The 19,564-nt window shown below is 38.0% G+C and overlaps 2 protein-coding genes across 2 annotated transcripts; one reads left to right on the top strand and one right to left on the bottom strand.

Moving 5' to 3' along the window:
- Nucleotides 1-2,334: 2,334 nt before the first annotated feature.
- LOC131306549 (polyadenylate-binding protein 3-like) lies at nucleotides 2,335-7,275 on the top strand. The gene is made up of 7 exons (XM_058332862.1): nucleotides 2,335-2,830; nucleotides 3,948-4,726; nucleotides 4,837-4,914; nucleotides 5,019-5,108; nucleotides 5,561-5,860; nucleotides 6,351-6,575; nucleotides 6,767-7,275. The coding sequence occupies exons 1-7, from the start codon at nucleotides 2,587-2,589 to the stop codon at nucleotides 6,989-6,991; spliced, it is 1,941 nt and encodes a 646-aa protein (XP_058188845.1). The 5' UTR covers nucleotides 2,335-2,586; the 3' UTR covers nucleotides 6,992-7,275.
- Nucleotides 7,276-8,152: 877 nt separating this feature from the next.
- On the bottom strand, nucleotides 8,153-14,758 carry LOC131306548 (protein PIGMENT DEFECTIVE 338, chloroplastic). Its single transcript, XM_058332861.1, has 8 exons — nucleotides 13,781-14,758; nucleotides 12,411-12,485; nucleotides 12,252-12,323; nucleotides 11,301-11,381; nucleotides 11,081-11,178; nucleotides 10,004-10,129; nucleotides 8,882-8,930; nucleotides 8,153-8,542 (listed from the first exon to the last, which is right to left on the bottom strand). Exons 1-8 carry the CDS (start codon nucleotides 14,654-14,656, stop codon nucleotides 8,384-8,386), a joined length of 1,536 nt encoding a protein of 511 aa, XP_058188844.1. The 5' UTR covers nucleotides 14,657-14,758; the 3' UTR covers nucleotides 8,153-8,383.
- Nucleotides 14,759-19,564: the final 4,806 nt, after the last annotated feature.

Below are 19,564 nucleotides of genomic sequence, written 5' to 3'. Positions count from 1 at the left end.
TGGTTGGTTGAAATAGGTATTGCCATTCAAAACTTTTCGTGATGGTGGCTTGGTGAAGGGGCCGAGTATCTTGAATGGGGGATCCAAAGGTTCTATGGTTGCTGTTGGAGCCAAACGTGTCAACAAGGAAGAGGAAAAAGGATAGCTCCACATAGTGCCCCAACGATGTTGGAATTTTAGACAAGAGTTGGTTTGGATCCAAGTGTCAAGATTCTCGGAAAAAGGATATAATAAGTGTGGTAGAAAGAATGCCAATGGCAGTCCAAATGGTTTGGGGGATAAATTTGAAGGTGGAGATGAGATGAGCCGTTTGTCACATGCTTGGGAAATGGAGAGATAGAGTTACCCAAGGCAAAGAATAAAAGAGGTACGAAGGGAGAGGATCCCCTTTGACGAATTCCGTGAGATGGCAGGAAGTTGTCTGTGACCCCTCCGTTGAAGAGAACGTTAATGGAGGATGAGGAGATGCAAGAGGATATTCAGAAAATCCAGAGAGGGGGAAAGTTGAAGAAGGTGAGAGAGCATCGCGTATGAAGCTCCACCCTAGGCCACGTACGCGCGACCTATATGATTATCAAAATTAAAATATTACAATTCTATATTTCGGTGTTTGAATGCGACAGATTATTGAAGAGATTATATGTTAGTTGGACAACCAGTTGCACAAAATGCTAGACATGGTTTGTTTGATTGACATTTCAATACCAAAAGCTTCGGCTTTATTATTGTACGCAAACCTCGTTCATTCTCCAATTCACTATTTACGAAGACTATTGAATGGGGTGAAATCAGGATTTAAATTCGAGTGGAGGAAAAATTTGTAAAGAGAAATTTTTGAAAGGAGATTTTCGAAAAAGATTTAAGTCACCCGAGATATTAAAAATATATATCCATAACATTCAAATACTATAAAATAACTTGGTACTACTAGATTCCTAGAAGTAATACAATTATCTTATTGTATTGTTGATTATTCTTTGTGAGTGTTTTATAAGATCCGTTGTATGAGGTGACGATCTTCACTTTTGATGTGAAATAATTCGTACGTGTAAATATGTGTGGTTACATTTTTTATTTAACAAGTATATATTTTTAAAGGATGAGCTCATGCTCATTTCTATGTACTTGTCTCTCCATACCCCTCAATTATCATTTGTAGGTCATTTTAGACAAAAAAGATAATTTAAATCTTTTATATTGTAAATTTTGAAGGGGAAAAAAAAAAAAAACACTTCTACACAACATCTTCTTGATTGAATATCAATAAATATGTGGAAATTTATAATTCGATAGTTGATTACAATAATGTTTTAACATTTTGCGTAAGTATTTTTCATGGTGAGAATTAAATAAAAAACTATCCAGAATCCTAAATAGTAATAAATATGAGGTGGGGCTACTAAATGTACGTTTATTTGGACGAAATAGAAATATAAAAAAATGTGAAGGGAGCGTATCCCGGGTTTATAGATTATTCTCCTTTCGAATATGGACCAACAAGGTCCTGTCCACTTCTCCTATCCTACATCTGGTACAGTTTGGGTTTCGTGGACCCCAAAATTGAATAATTTATTTTGTAGAACTCATCAAATACATTATTCTTGTAAAAAATTAATTTGATCAAAACATCTGCTGACATCTTAATTTTTTGAATTTTTTCCTTTTGTCTTTTCTTGCACAAAGATTTTTTTGTTCATACAGCAATCAACATTCAATCAAGTTAATGTTTTACAAACTTCACAATTTTACACAATCAAAAGTTTCGATCCTTGTTGTAGACCCATTTTGAGCCCACAAAAACCTAAGCTAAACCGATCTGCATGTTAGGAAAACAATAAATTCGTGTGAGGTTTCGAAGTGGATCTCATAAAAAGTGGTGTACATTTTGTGTCTACCAAATGGTGTACCGAGCATAATAAAAAGCGCGACCAAGCGTTGTTCCTTGTTCCACTAAGCTTTTTGGGTCTTTATCTTATTGTCTTTACTCAATTTTTTTCATCTACATTAGTTTTGTATCTAACTTTTTTTAAATTATTGATTCGTTTTGTGAAGACGAATCAAAAAAGTAAAAAAAGACTTTTACCCAAATATTTTTGAAAATATCCAAAATAAAGCACAAAAAACCGGTTTTGGGGTTTTTTGTTGGATATTTCTGATTTTTTTGGATAAAATTAATTTTTTTTTTTACATTTTCAATTCTTCTCCTCGAAACAAATTAATAATTCACAAAAATTAGGTGCAAAATAAGAAGGAAAAAAAAAAAAAAAAAAAACCTTGGTGGAACAAGGCTAACGTCAGCAAATACAGCACGCGCGCGTTCTCAAACGTTGCCAAGGAATCGGTTCCAACACCGACTCCCCCGCCCTCTCTCTCTCTCTCTCTCTACAAAAATATACAGACACACACACACGTACTCCTTGCCCACTGCCTCCACCCTTTGGCCCTCGCCACCACCATCACAAAACAAACACTCGTTAATCCTACAAAACACAAACCCTAACCCTACGAATCCATCTCCTCCCTTTGTTTCCGCCGCATTGGTCCATTCCGTCTCGAACTCCCGACCACTCGCGGAACACCGAAAAGATGGCGACGGCGGCGATTCCGACACCGTCCGCCACGCCTCCGCCGACGCCTCAGGCGGCGGCGGCCGGAGGCCTCGCCAATGCGTCCCTGTACGTGGGGGATCTCGACCCGAGCGTGATCGAAGGGCAACTGTATGATCTGTTCAACCAGGCGGCTCAAGTGGTGTCGGTTAGGGTTTGTAGGGACCAGGCCAGACGGACCTCGCTCGGTTATGCTTACGTCAATTTCGGATCAGCGCAAGAGGGTTAGACATTGCCTTTTTGGTTTTTTTGGGTGGTTTAGAGGTTTTTTTAATTATTTAAGGTGATTTTGTTTCCACTAAACTATGTGAACTAAATGGACTGAAGCGGTGTTTTCACGGATTTCTAGATAGGTCATCCTCCTCACATACATCAACTATAATACCATTCAATGGAAACAATTTGACTATTGTCATTAGCGTGAAGCGAAAATATATTGCTGAAAACGTTCCGTTATTGATGTTAATTGTTTTGTGATAGTGATGTTAGGGATTCAGTATAGCATAATAATGAAAATGATGTTTGTTTTGGGCCTTTTGGCACACGTTACTGCACAGTGTTTTTTTATGTAGGTGGGCCATTGTTTCAGTGGTATTTTGAGAGCAACCACTTTGTGCATGTATTGACGAAGGTTAGGTCTGTCTTCAATCCTCCCCACCCATATTCCCAATGATTGGGGACAAGATGGTTCTGTGGTTGTTGAGGAGTATTTTGTTTGATATTTCTATGATGAATTTGAAAGTGTATGGAGATTGGAGTGTGACTGCGCGTTGTTGTTATACAAGTGTTCTAAGAGTGTATTTTGTTGCCATGATGAGTGTGTGGAGTGCCTTAGCTGAGTGAGTAGTGAGTTAATATTCTTGCTGGTAGATTTGTTTGGTTGACAATTGACTCTTGTGAATGATTTCTACTTTACTTGTGTAGCCTTTCTGAGATAGATAAAGTTTTTCTGTGTGGTGGTGCCTGAATTGATTTCAGACAGAGCAATGCAAATTATATATTATTATCTTCTTAATCGTCGCCCTTTAGGTAGATACTTTGGTGTAAATGTGTCCAAATCATATCTTTGTGGATGTGTTTTAAGTGGGTTTAGCTTTATTGATAGAGTTGGTTGAGGGTGGCATGTCATATGTAGTTGAAAAAGTTTGTGTTGAACAACCAATGGTTGGATTGGATGCTTTTGTTTGTTATTGATAGTGTTGTGTCTTCAAGGGTTTATTAAAGATTGATGCATGTAGTTTTACTGGCACTTTGGGAAGGTTGAAATTTTACAACTGTTTAAATGTAAGTTGTCTCTCTTGCGAAGTGGGGTTGACCCTGTTTGTAATCTGTAAATTGCAGCTGCTAATGCCCGGGAGCTTTTAAATTTCACACCTCTCAATGGGAAACCTATCAGGATTATGTTTTCCCATCGAGATCCAAGTACTCGGAAGAGTGGATATGCAAATGTATTCATCAAGAACTTGGACACATCTATAGATAACAAGGCATTGCATGAAATTTTTTCTGCCTTTGGCACTGTGCTTTCATGCAAGGTAGCAATCAATGGCAATGGTCAATCAAAAGGGTATGGGTTTGTGCAATTTGACCAGGAGGAAGCTGCACAGAATGCAATAAAACGGTTGAATGGCATGTTGGTAAATGACAAACAAGTTTATGTTGGCCTTTTTGTTCGTCATCAGGAAAGGAATCAAGCAAATGGATCAACAAAGTTCACTAATGTTTATGTCAAAAACTTATCTGAATCGACTACTGATGAGGACCTTGAGAAAATGTTTGGCAAGTATGGTCCTATAACCAGTGCAGCTGTTATGAGAGACTCAACTGGAAAGTCCAAATGTTTTGGTTTTGTGAACTTTCGGGATCCAGAAGCGGCTGCTGCTGCAGTAGAGAACTTGAATGGTACCTCTTTAAACGATGACAGAGTTTTGTATGTAGGGAAAGCTCAAAGGAAAGCAGAAAGGGAGGCGGAATTGAGAGGCAAATTTGAACAGGAAAGAACCAGTAAATATGACAAATTACAAGGTGCTAACTTGTATCTGAAAAATCTTGATGAAAGCATAAATGATGAAAAGTTGAAGGGCTTATTCTCTGAGTTTGGAACCATAACGTCATGCAAGGTATAGAGTAGTGGTATAACTATAAATCAGGACTAGAGTCTTGAATGTACTATTGTTATTATTTAAGTACATGTAAGTAACTACCTAACTTTTTGCAATAATTTTGTCAGGTCATGCTTGATTCACAAGGGGTGAGCAAGGGTTCTGGTTTTGTGGCCTTTTCTGCCCCTGAGGAAGCTACAAGAGCCGTAAGTATCCTTTTAGTTTTGCACTTGGCAGATGTTTCTCTTCAATTTGTTCAACCACGAGAGTTATTCATCTACGATTTGTTTGATTTATTGATTTCGTCCAGCTGAATGGGATGAATGGAAAGATGATTGGTCAGAAGCCTTTATATGTTGCTGTGGCCCAGCGCAGAGAAGAAAGGAAGGCACACTTGCAGGTGTTTATTTCATTGCATATTTCCTAACCCCTAGTATTGTATATTGTTGCTGTCTTTATAGCCTTTTTTCCTTGTTCATATGGATGGATAACTTGTGGAGAAGGAGGTCATGCTTATTGTATGATTGTTTTGGTATTAATACTGATTAAGGATTTACAACAATTGAGATACTACCCGGGTATGAGTTTGAATCTGGGGTGATTTCTAAATTACAATGCGGCATATACTAGTTTTTTGCGTCATTGGTTGCACTTCCTATGTACTACTTCTTCTGAATCCTTAGAAATGTTTCATGGTTATTCACATTTCTGGCTTGTAATAGGTTAATCAGTTTCACAGTTAAACTTTTTGCTTTGTTCATGAGAACCTGATATCGGCTTTGTTGCACATACGCACTCATTCCCATGCACCAAACATAATTGACAAAAAATAATTTCTTGTGGATTTTGTAGGCACATTTTTCTCAGGTACAAGCACAAGGTGGGATGACACCTTTGCCTGCAGGGATGCCTGTATTTCACCCGGGGACACCTAGGCTTGCTCCTCAGCAGTTTTATTATGGTCAAGGTGCGCCTGGTCTGCTGCCACCTCAGCCTGCTGGCTACGGCTTCCAGCAACAGGTCTTTCCTGGTATGCGCCCAGGTGTTGCCCCAAACTTCATTATGCCATTCCAACTTCATAGGCAAGGTCAACCTGGACAGCGAGTAGGACCAAGGGGAGGTGGGAATCCTCAACAGCAGATGCAGCAGCAGGTACGTTATTGTTCTCTATGCTCCAATGCAGTGATTTTAATATTTCCTTCCTTCTCTGTGTTTAAGCATTTGGTACAAGTATGCTTTATCCTTGTATTCAGGACAACCAGTTGATGATTTACTTGTTTAAGATCAAGCCTCAAACTAAGGATGGTTTTGTTGTAATGTTATGATGACTCTCTAACTGCCAAGGTTCCTTTCTAGTATCGATATGACTTGTAAAGTACTTTTGAGTTCTTAATGTGGATTAAAAGCCTACGCTTTATATTTGGCATTGTCTTTCATTCGGATTGCACCCTTTGGCAAAGGGTTTATTCCTTGCAATTCTTTAAGACAACCCAACTTGAAACCTTCCCAAGAATTGATTCACGAATGTCCTTGTTCACGATTGGTCAAGTATTGCGTTTTGCTTTTGGATTTATTGATGGAGGGATTATGTTCTTTCAGGGCCTCTGTGATTGTATAATATCTTCTTCTTGTTGCAATATAGTTTATTCATCGCAACTCCAACCAAGGCTTTAGATACGTGGCCAACTCACGGAATGGTATGAATCATTCTATGGTTCCTCAAGGTCTCATGGGTCCCATGATGCCATTGCCTTACGATGTTTCGGGGATGTCAACGACTCCGTCAGATGTTCAGCGTCCTGGGCCAGTAACGATGTCAACGCTTGCTTCTGCTTTGGCTTCTGCTACACCAGAGAATCAGCGCTTGGTGAGTTATTTTATCTTCTCTCTATTCAAGGGAAGTGAAAATTTAGTTAGTAAGAAGTGTTTGTTTATCCAATCAGTTAATAAACTTGACAAATGAATGATTGTAATGAACATTGTGTGCATGCAAAATATTTATGTGTATAATTTCGAATTCTTGTGAAGTTAATTCCCTCTGTTATGTCGAAATGACAGATGTTGGGGGAACAGCTATTTCCGCTGGTGGAGCGCCTTGAGCATGTCAATGCGGGAAAAGTGACAGGTATGATACTGGAGATGGACCAAACGGAGGTTCTCCATCTGATCGAAGCTCCAGATGCTCTGAAGAAGAAAGTGGCCGAGGCAATGGATGTCCTCCTTTTAACATCATCGGGATCTGATGTTGGTGATCAACTTGGTTCACTGTCCTTGAACGAGTGATCCCTGCCCAATTTTGCTTGCTTATTACATTTGTTCCTGCGCCTCAGAGCCCAACTGGGTTTTTTTTTGGTAGGGCTTGATGAGCTATATGATTGGTTTTGGTGTTTTCTTCTGCACTAATTTCTAGTGCCTGCTTCATCTCTGTGGCCAGCGTATTGGCTGCTGACTTACTTTTTTGGTTTCTGACTTGATATGAGATTTTGAAGACCTGGGAATTAGTAGGATTATTATTGTTACTGCGAATTCGTTTAGATGATGATATGAGGTAATCTACCATTTTGATATTTATCAGGTGTTGATTGGTGTGTTTTTTGGGCTTGTAAACAGGCTGTTTGTTTCGTGTTTTTCATTTGCTGATATTTTATATCTGTCTTTTTCGGTTCTCAACTATTTGAATTAGTTTTAGAATTTCGTGAAAAGTGTGGATAATTCTCATAAATGTTCTCCCAAAAACTTACTCCTTCCGTTCCAAATTGTTGGTCATGTTTACTATTTGGAACCTCTCAAAAAAGTATCTTTTAATTTTTAATACTTTTTATGTTAAATATAAATTTTATTTGATAGATCTCAATTAATTTTATTAAACAAAGTTTTTGAAATTATAAAAAATATTATAGATTGTGATATGTAGACAATTGTTTGAGTGACAAAAATGAAATAGGAGCAACAATTTTAGACAGAAAATACTATATAGGAACCAAGAGAAGAGGGTTGTATTTCTTTGTTCAAAATAATAAAATGTGGGTCCCATTGGTTCACCTCCACAATTGCCTACGTCCATGGCATAGTTCAAAATGTTGGCATCGGTCTCCATAACGGTATCGATGTTGCGGTTTCGGGGGTGTTTCAGTAGTAGCGTAAACAACTAACAAACGTTTCTTTTTCCTGGAAAACACAAACAATACAAACCAGGGTTTCTCCTTCACCTCGGGCAAAATGTAGCATGTGATTTAAGACCATAGCCTTCAATCTGAATCCACATGAATCGTGATTACCCTATTGCCCCCACAATTGCATCCATATTTGTTCATAGCAGGGCTCAACATCGGAAACAAATAGCCGATAAAAAAAACATCAGAAACAAATATCTTGTATTCAGCAGTATTTAGATCACAGAAGTTGATGCATACGCAGATGTTCTCTTTTGTGTGTGTGTGTGTGTGTGTGTGTGTGGTAGTGAAACAGTATTGGCGAGCCATTCAAGAACGCAGTTACTTTCTCATGATATGTCTGATGTTAGCCTCTCTGGGTAGTCTCGGAGGCCAATGTGGTCAGAATAAAAGTGAAAAGAATAGTGATCCATAACAATACACATCAAACAGAGAAATGGGACAAAGGGAATATAAAACAACCAAATTACAGTACAAACAAGCAGGTTATCTCAGTTCATAGTTATTCAAATTTGAACCATTCCCAATTGGCATATAAATATCCTTCGTTGTTAAAAGGCAAGTTATCGGTTGAGACAGGTTCTAACTTACGAACTGCTGAAACGGATGGTAGTTTTCGCCTATACTTCCTTGCCATCTCTTCAGCTTCGGAAAATACTTTCTGCAAACCACCACGCTCATAAGTAAACATTCCGAATGATGGTACAGAGTCAAATGATAGAAAATTCATTTATAATAGAGAATGCTAGTAAGAAGTTCGATCCTCTAATGCAATTACTCCAATGATTGGATCATTGTCTAAAGCGAAATTTTGTAACGTGTTAGGAAATCCCATGAGTAAGCCAGTCTGGGCCGCTTTATCAGTTTCTGATAGTATTATTGAACGATTCAGGCATATATATAGAAAATTTGTTCATTATCATAGTGGATCATTAAAAAAAAAAAATGAGAACAGAAGCTAGAAGGAACTACTCAGAAAGAAAAGCATTAGCCGCATTACCTCTTTGTTTGATATAAAAAGACCAGGCTCCCTTTCAAGATCAGCAATACTGCAAGCCAGAAGATAATAAGAAAAAAAAATTAGAATCCTCAGTGATCGTTTATTCGGAAGTATTTAGGTTGACAACGAAGCCATACATGTTCATGACTTTTTATAGTCAGATTTGGCTTCAAATGACAAATGATGAAGTGCCATAAAAACAAGCGTCTATATATATTCGAAGCATGAAATCGGCAAAAGAGGTAAAACACAAATATGAGCACGCTAGTTCGGCCAATTTTAAAATTATTGCATTGCAGGTTGGTATTGGAAACTTAAACTAATGTAAGGTACAATACTTCGAAAGTAGCACATAAAATATTGTGTCTTTTAATGGCGAAATTGCTTGTGTTAGTGAGGAAGACCCCTTCAAGCCTCAAGAGTGAAAAACATAGCCAATCAAGCCCAAATCATCCCCAACTATTATCCCAATCCTTTGGCAATTGAACCCACACCACAATACCATAAAAATATAGTTCTCTATGAGAATTTTCGAATCTAGTTCCAGAAAGCCTGCAACTTACAACTTCCGAAAATCAAGCAATACAATATTTTCCATCAAGAAAATCCTAGAAACGTTCTTTCATGTTATAAAACCTTGACCGTGGCAACTTTCTAGTTTCTACAGCCAAAACACAAGGCTTTGTTATCAAAGTAAAAGAAGACAAAGTGTACAAGTTAGAAGGCATTGTATGGCCTAAAACAAACACCCTGAGCATAGTATAGTAAGATTGATTCCCGATGACACTTTCCATCCTCACCAAATTCTATTCCCTTCAATTCCCCAGCCTACCTAGACAGCGACCAAACAAAGCATAAGGACTTGGATGGACATAAAGACGTCGGCAGCTTAGGCCTAGTTTCACAGTATGCCCTCTATCAAAGGATCAAACAACCTCATAGCCTAGTATTGCAAATGACAAGTAGCAATAAGAACTAAGCTGATGGAGATAATAAAGAAGAAACAAGATTCAGGTAATAGTCACTCGAGGATTCTCTACCAAGAACAACAATAAGAAAATGATTTCGATACATCAATCGTTCATTCGATGACATGTTCCTGGGAATCCAATTCTTCCTTACCTGAAAGATATTCTGTCTTGAGACATGGATTTCACTACCAAGACTTTGATCCTCTCATCAACTGTAAGCAAGTCACTGACAGAAGTAATTTGGCCTCTAGTGATGTTTGAGATATGCAGCAACCCACTGAAAAATAAGAAGTTATAGAAACTCATCACTCATAATGGAGAAGTCGTGATAGAGCATTTTGGTATCATGCATTGAGTTACGAAGTTTATCACTATGACACCAAAAATGAGGAAGTATACACTCAAAAAAAAAATAGAGTTCAAATATGCAGGAAAAAAACAAGTTCATTTTCAACCAAGTAAACACGCAGGAAGAAACAACATTAAGTTTAATCATGAACGTGGACAAGTCCATTTTTAACCCAACTCTTTCACATATAAAGTGCTAATGTTTGGGACATCATCCTCACAAAGAGAGAATTTTGCTACCTAATGTATTATGAGTACAAATTTGTCCTGAAAGCTGGCAACTTCATAATCCCACACATTTTAGCAATAACTACTCCTCTCAGAAAAGAAGAAGAAGAAGAAGAAGAAGCAATAACTACTAAACAAAGATCAGAATAGAGAAAATTTCCCAAATGAGGCACTAATTAGCAAGCACTCTGTGTCATATAACAAGAAAACCACCCTTCTTTTGTAAGTGTCCTATATTCCGTATCTTCATCCCTTGGTATCCAAAAATAAAACACTTTCGGGTTCAATATAATATCCTTTACCTGTTTTAAGAACATATCTAATCCCAGTATTTGAGTAGCAAGATTTGTTTCTTCTTGGCAGAACTGATGGTCTACTTTAGACTCAAAGTTACCAATTCAGTTTAATTTGGCCAGTCCGCGTGCTATCAATTCCTGTGTTGGGCTAGTCTATATGGGACCTTTGCCCCATCTTTAATAGGGCTCCCCCACTAGCGAGCACCGGCATTAGTCCCCCGATTAGTCGGGCCAATGGGCCGGATACCAAGTTAGGAGAAAAACAAGTAAAAAGACAAAAACACAATGTTTAACTAGGAAACATAGGCATGTTTGTTGGAACAATTTTGCAAAGCGAACCATAAAATGAACCCTACCTTCTGTTGGTTTCACCTATCCTTATTTGCGCACCATAAGGAAAAATTTTCTTTACTGTTCCTTCCAGAAGTGTTCCCTCCCGGAGGTGTAACATTTCCTATAATGTTACAGAAAGTCAGCAGGCTCTCCATATACATAGGCTTGTAGCAATGTAAACCCATTTAAACATTGAGTAACATAATGAGAGAAGTAATGCATGATGTTAAGAGCAAAACTGACCCAAGCAGCCCTTTCACTGAGTATTAAGTCATTATTAGCTTCATCTATTCTAGTAATCTGCACATATAATCTGCGTCCAACCTGCAACATGAAGATAGACAATGAGTAAAGATCATAGAACAAAGAAACAGAGCCAAGCAAGTCCAAGGCCTAGGCGACAAAAGTGAAAGAAGAAATTTTAAGAACCTCAAAAATAGCGAAAGGATTACACAATCTATTTGATTTGCCAAGTGAACCCCTTTGTGCAGTTGTGTATGTATCACGGCCAAGACTCTAACTGCAAAGCCATATGGCTGTCTAGCCATCGAATCTCCGACATCAACAACAATTTAGTGGCAGAACCTCATTTTTTATAAGATCAATCTGGCATTTATTGCTTTCTTTCTTTTGTTGCACATAATACTTTCCCCATCAAAAAAAATGTTTCCACATAAATGCTAAATAAACTAAACATATTCTCATAAAGTTAAAGACCTCGTGCGAAAACCAAGGTAGAAAAATATAACATGTCACTCAATAAGTTGGGCCAACAACATCTGAGGAAATGCATAACCATGGCCAGAACAATGGAGCACTAAATCACCAATCCACCAAGTTCATGCTACAATTATCATTTCTCAACATGGCAAAGGCACTAAGTTCATGCTACAATTCCAAAGCTGAGTTGTATGCAGGTGCAGAAGTTCCACCATTTAAGAAAGGGATTCAACAAGCAAAGCAACACAACCCAGAAATACAGAAACACTGCATCTTCCACTTTAACACTAGTGGCTGATAAGTGGTGTTGACACTTTCCTCACATTCCAAATCCTCCAATTATAAAGAACCAAAAATTGATGGCTTTTGAAGAATGAAGGCGTCACAAATGTCCTAAACAGAATCAAAATCATCTACTCCAACTAACTGAAATTAAGAAACCAGTTCAAATTTCCGAACAAGTGCCAGCCTTACGTTCTCTTTCAAATCAGTGAAGTTGTTAACTCGACCCATCAACTCAGTTTTAGGAAGAAAAGCTCGCAAACCCTGCACTATCAAGGTACACAATGTGATGATTGAAACGGAAGGACAGCAACTACAGGCAAGAGACATAGAGAGGGAACAAAGCGAAACCTCTATCCTAGTAAGGATGCCACCAGTGTTCCACTCTGTAATCGTAACCTCAATGGGTTCATTTAGCTGCTTAATCTGCACAAAATTCAAGACGACACGAAATGAAAAACACAAATGTGAACCACAAGAACTATCACGAATCAACAAAATCTATTAAAGAAAGGACAAAATGACAAAAAACAAAAGAGACGGAAACAAATACCACTGTGAAGGAGGAAATCACAAACAGCTACGAGATTCCATATTAGAACCTCTGATCAGAAACAACACCCATCCCACCTGAGCTAGTTTATGAAAAAATATTAATGACTCGAAAAGGGGTTTCTGTTTTCTTTGATTTGACACGTCACTGGCAGCCATTGGCACATGGTGCCTAGCTAGTCACCACCATCACCTCGTTAAACCTGCCATAGTACATCTGTAAAACTAACGTTTTCCCCTATCCGATTCTTTAAACTCTAGAGTTACTGGCTCACTCACCCTGTCAACCATGTATGAATGTTGTTCCAGAGAAAAAGGTACATAATTGTTTTATTTTCCCTGCATTTAGTTTTAGCTAGTCATGACAGAAAGTGACAAGCAACACTGTTCATACTTCATATCCTTGCCTCAAAAACGTGTGGAACAACCACCAGCAGCTGCTGATCTTGTGAAGGTGATACAATTCTCCTCCGGCCCAGACACTCTAAAATGTGTTCAACTGTGACATTCTTTCTCAGCACTGGTTCAGTTTGACCCAAGGGTCCACATTTGGTAATGTAACAAGTTTAGCAGAGTACAGACATCAGATAGTGCTTTGTTGGCTAGGCAGCAAGCACATATTTTATGGCACCACGTGCAAGTCATTGGCATCGGGCAGGGATCCATATTTCAACTTTGGGGGTGCGGGCTCCAATAGTTCAGGGGTGCAAAACCCTATAACTTCGCTATTCTCTTGCAAACACCACTTGGAATATGAAGATTTTTGGAATCTTTTAGGATGCAGTCGCCCCTTCCGCTCCCTTGATCTGTAGCCTTTTTTTTCTTTTTTTTTGGCACAGGAGCCTCAAATGGTTGTGAATGCAATGATGACCATATGATACTCAGTACTGTTGATTACTTTATGGTACTTATCACAACCATTTCAAGTTGTCTGTTGCTGGAAAATGCACTGATAGAGAATCATGGTCTCTAGAAGTACACTTATTTCAAACAGAAATTTGAAGTTTGTTTTGCCTATGGAGCGGAGTGAATTACATACAAACTTACCACATAGAACAATTCAACAACAACAACAAAAATAACTAAACCATCAAGCACCAAATCCATGGAATTTGAGTAGATATTCATAAGTTACCCATGGGCAAAACACATGAAAGCAAGGAAAGAACCTGCCTCACTCGATGCCAAGCAATCCGCCTGAAAAATCGTCTAGTTGACAGCAACGGCCGTCCACTTAGCGTTCTTCCAAGAACCTCAGTGAATAATACAGTCCCAGGCTCCACAACAGGCCTCCCTGGCACCGGGTCTCTGCTCACCGCCTCATCATACCTCACAATTCCCATCTTCCCTCTAACCATAAACTCCTCCGCGTCCTTCTCCATGTCACACAGCAAATAACCCATCTCCTTTTCATACAAAGGGAGCACTTCCTTTGTCAACATTGTGCCCAACAAATCTGCACCCACATTTACATCAAGCCTGTTCTCATTCCCTGAAACCACGACTCCAACAGCGAAATCACCTGGTTTCGGGTCATAATACTCTACACGCACCTTCTTATTAGTCCCTTCCTTTCTCCAACTCTCCTCATTTCTCTCTTCTGAATCATCTCTAGGCTTAAAGAACTTCAAAAAGGGTTTCAACACCTCTTCCTCATCGGGTTTCGGTGGCTTTGTCTCAACTTCTGTGACAGACCCATTAGTATTTGGTTTAGGAGTTGGTTTGCCCAGCAACCCAAGCTCTTCAACATCTTGAATTGTCTCATTTTCAAGCTGTTCTTCCAAATGGTTACTCGTACATCTTTCAAAGTCATCATCTTTTGAGCAAAAGAGGACATGGGTTCTTCTCCAAATTGAAGAATTCCAAGGAAAATATAGGGTTCTTGGAAATACAGTAACGGAAACTGAGGTTCTTGAACCTGGCTGTTTTAGCGACCCGATCAAAGACCCGTTTATTGAGGTGTTGTGGGTGACAGTGGAGGTGGAGAGCGGTGGGGGTGAGGTGAGGAGAGAGAGAGAGTTACAGGGATGGAGGATGAGTGGCATACCTTATCTTATCCTGCGCACCTCATGAGATCACTGAGAAGATAGAGAGTGTCTGGTTTTCCCGGTTGTTTTACTTTTCTCTGTGCTCTGGTTGTTTCTAACATGCGCCTTGTAAATAGGATATGGATGGCAACTGGGCCCTTTACAAAGCCCAAACGTAGGCCCGTCAATTTGCAGCATGGCTGCCACCTCCTAACCAGGCCACGTTTGACTGCAGGCTTTGAAGTTTGAAGGGACTGGACCCTGGAGTACGTTTTGGTGAGCCTACAATGATTTTTCATCCTCATGATTCGAGTCGTTCATCTTCACATGGCTCACTAAACTCATTATCCATGTGAAAACTTGAGTCGATCAGACATTCGGGACAAATATCTTGAAAAGTTAACGTTGATTATATGAACCGTTCACTTTTTCCAGAATGCATGCGATCTAACCAACACACTTGATTTTTATTTGAATGATGATTTGATCGGCAAACTCAGTGATGCCCTTCCAATTTATTTACTGACTAGTGTTTACCCGTGCCTACGGCACTACGCACTCACTCCTGTAGTGCCGTAGGTGCGAGCATTTTTGTAACATAAACAATGGGTAAAAAGAACAGATGACATTTTTGTAATATATTTGTAAGATTGTGGGTGTTTTTTTAAGAGAGTTGGAGAGCACACATTAACCCTTGGATCAAATCAATCTCAACCCTTGGATCAACTTGTTTTGTGTGGAGGCCCACACCCTTGTGTTTTATTAGGTAGATTAATTACTTCTCTCTTCAAATAGCCACATACCCACCAATTTCTAGTACTATATTTGGTTCAATATATATACTTGGCAAATTAATTATGATTTACCAGGACATTTTACTAACCATTTTACCTGCGCATTTTTTTCTCATGGGAAGCTCTCGGAAATATTTAGAGGCAATGATAGAAGCCAGCACCAACTCTTTGATAGATGTTTTGCTGGAGTACCCTTGCTCCTATTTGATTACAAGTGTACGTAACCATGCCAAATAAGTTGATCGGGGTTGTTACTGAACCATACCGCATAAATAATTCCATCTACTTCGGAGAAAATAAATCGTAATCGATGATGAAGTTTGTCAGTATGTATGCACACATGGGTATTTTGTATTCTTCTCTTGTAGTTGCTAATGAAGAAAAAGTCGACGTAGCTAACCGTTGCTCCCAAAGAACAAAATGAGTGCATTATCCATCAGGTCAGCTAAGCCGGTCCATCGTCTTGCAGGCTCATTCTTTGTTGTATCGATCTCTCTATATAATGCAGTTTAAAAAACACGTACATTAAAGTTCAACAACAATATTGGCTGATGTAATGAGTGATGGAAGCACAATTTGTCCTTTTGTCTCCTTTAGCTTTTAGTAGTTCGTTGTGTGAAATTAAACCTACAGGCTACAGCATGGGAGCATCGAGGAGAAATTCCATGCAGCGTTCTACAAAAGGCCAAGTTGGCCAACTGTATACTATTGAATGCCACTGCGGACAACCAACCTTGGTTTGGATTATTTAGACAAGTAGTTTGGCCATTATTTCACCTTCAATGTGTGTTCAAGGCTAAGGAGTTGGCCAGGGACGGAATCAGTATTTCGTAAACACGGGGACTGAATTATGAATAAGATTTTGAAATTTCAAGATTTCGGAATTTAATAGTTTGTTTGGTTTAGGTTTTGATGGAGGTTTTTTGGATACTGAGTGGAGAGAGATAAAAAGATAAATAAGATTAATAATTGAAGAAAAAACTTATAAGAGACCCTGTGGGGAGAGAGAGAGAGAGAGAGAGAGAGAGAGAGAGAGAGAGAGAGAGAGAGAGAGAGAGAGAGAGAGAGATTGGGTTTTGGAACCCAAAACAAACACATTCTTAAAATATTTAAATGTCTAAATAACATTCAATACAAATATACAATATAGAGGCGTTCTTACAAACAAAAAATAACTAATATTAATATCAAAATATAAATTAAAAAAAAACTCCAAAACAACGCGGGGGTCTTGGCCCCCATAAGCTCCAATGAAGTTCCACCATTAGGGTTGGCTCCTTTTTAAGGTTTAATGTTCGAAATTTCTCAAGTGTTGTCAACTCATTTATAGGGCCATTTAGTATGAGGTTTTGTCCTGGTTTTAATTGGCCATTTAATTGGCCCCTGCTAGTGGCCAATTAGAAAAATAAAATGGGGTTTTGTCTCGACTTTAATGGATGATGTGATTGATCCCCTAGAATTAGTCGAGATTCACGCAAGTTGCATGCCCTAACACGAGTTATCAAAAGAACAAAAACACACTTCACCTTGAAGCAAACAAAAGAAATTAAATGGGGGAAAGGAAAAATCTGCCAATGCTTAGGGGCATGCTGAGGTCCATTTTGTTTGCTCACAATTATTTTTTTTTGAGCCATCTCAAAATATTTGCAATTTTCCAAAATTAGCAACCACCAAAAGGCTAAAGTTTCAATTCTACCACTTTAGTTTTGAGGTGAAGGAAATTATAAGTTCAACGAAAACAAAATAAAATGGTATTTGTGGAAATTTAGCACTTTTCAACACAAAAACTTTTAGTCAATAAAAAGGAAGAATTTCCGTAATGAGCAAACAAATTGCGACGAAGGGAGTATTTTTTAGACAAAGATATGGTACACAAAAATACTATAAGAAAACAGTTATAATCAGAGAATAGGATAAGCAGTTTAAGCACTACCCATTGCTATGCTCCTAAATCTTGCTAACAATGAGGTCGATATACAGTCCACATACAAACTCATTACTTGGAAAATAAACTTGGAGATTAATTTTTAAAATCAAGCTACATAAGTAATAAAGGACAAAAACATATTCAGGTAGTGTTCTGGTTTACTCCTTTAAAAAATAAGTACTAATTTATAATTTTCAAGCTAAAAAATAATAGGCTTATTGAAATAAAAAAAATATGCTATATGGATCTTGTTTGAAAGATCTCGATGAAATCTATCAAACCAAAAATTGAAAATTTATTTTTGTAAACTCATTATTTTTAAACTTGAAAATAAGTCTTTATTTTTTAAGTACTTATTTTGAAATGTAGAACGGGGCCTCATTATACAAGAGTAGATAATACTCTAAGAGAATAAATTCTTTACACCGCCGGTGTAAACATTTGTTTCCTCCAAATCAATTGCATTGCGACACGTATCAAACGGTGGTCCCAATTAATAAAACATGGCGACGTGGAGCAATGCAATTGATTTGGAGAAAATAAATATTTACACCGACGGTGTAAAGAATTTATTGTCAAGACTCTAAACATTTGATTCTACTACGGTTAATGAAAGTAGTTGCAGAACTCCTCAATCCCAATCTAATTGATTGTCCTTAGAGCATCCCCATTGTAATAATCAAATTGGTATGAATAAGTAAACTTAACAATAATGCTAAAAAAATACTTCACATTATAATAAGCAAAGTTACAAGTCTTTTAGCAAATAACCAAATTCCACTCATTCCATAACCAAACTTAACAACTTTACCAATAACTAAAACTCAATACCCAACAACTAAACTCAAAACTCGATAATTAAAAAATACCCCACATTAGAATCGTCTCATCGAAACGAATAATTTGGTGTGGTCGGGTGCGTGATTGAAACTCGTTTGCTATTGGACATAGGTGCATTGCGAATTGTGGGGTTTTTTTTTATAGGGATGCAAAAATAACCAATGTGAAGGTAAATGTTGTTAAGTTTGATTATGAACTAAATGGATAATCAAATGCTGACGTGACACATTTTGATTATTTCCATTGCGGATGCTCTTACAAGTTCAAAATGGTGTTTGCCAACCTTTTAGCTCATTAATTTAAATATTTAATAATATGCTTAAACTTGTGGCCCAGGGGCATTTCCTAGCATTAATGTGCCCAATTTAGAGACTCTGACCTCTGCTCTTCGTAACTACTACATCATGAACCAACATTACAAGAAGGAAAAGAAAGAAAAATCATTTGATGGGCTTAGGCACCACCACGTGGTGTCCGAACACCATCATCCTCTCCACATTTTGTGGGGTTCAATATAAGTACATGAACTCTACGAAAACGTGTTGCCGTAACCGTTAATAAATTACTCGAAGGAAAGAGGTTTTTGAAACTTTGAAAAACAATTTCAGTTGGCGTTCTCTGAAAAGTGGTTTCTATAACAGTGTGTTAATAATGTTCAGCGACCACCAGTCCTGTTACCGGACCATGGTGTGGGAGTCTTCAATTACTGATAGGCTCAATCTCAGTAGGATCCAGCTTCTCTCCGGTTGACTACAGAGAAGAGTGTACAATTTAATTTGGACCGTTCATTTTGACAATTAATAGTTTAAATCTGTTGAATCTTTTACCGGTAAAACTATATTATTACCGGTAAACAGTTAAAAACAAATATGAACCATTAAAAATGCTAACCGACGATTGCGATCACTTAGACTACATCTATGTAGACAAGCCATATCCATCTCAGAACTCCCTCCTCCGCCCACAATATTTCTACCAGCACGTCGATTTCTGAGGGTGGCAAACCATGAAGTACATTTTCCCTAATAACCAACATTCAAATTTGAATGTGTGTACGTATGAAAGTATATGACAAAACTGTAAAGAAATTTTTTTGTATATGGAGCTCTATCTCTATATAGACTAAACATATTCTTTTTGGTTAAAAATTTATTGGGCCTACTTTATTTTATTTCATTAAGCTATTATACATTTACTTGTAAAATATTGAAGTGAATTTTTATTTACTTTGGCTACGTGTGAATAGTTATTCACTACCGACAATATTAAAGAAAAAACCAACATATGAGGTAAAAAAAAATTACAAAATTCTAGTGCATTTTTCAAGTTCAGAGGGTTCCAGGAACCCTAATGATCTAGGACCTA

This window comes from Rhododendron vialii, chromosome 11a, assembly GCF_030253575.1.
Source record: "Rhododendron vialii isolate Sample 1 chromosome 11a, ASM3025357v1".
In the NCBI taxonomy this organism is placed as follows: Eukaryota; Viridiplantae; Streptophyta; class Magnoliopsida; order Ericales; family Ericaceae; genus Rhododendron; species Rhododendron vialii.
This window is presented reverse-complemented; position numbering and strand designations above follow the sequence as displayed.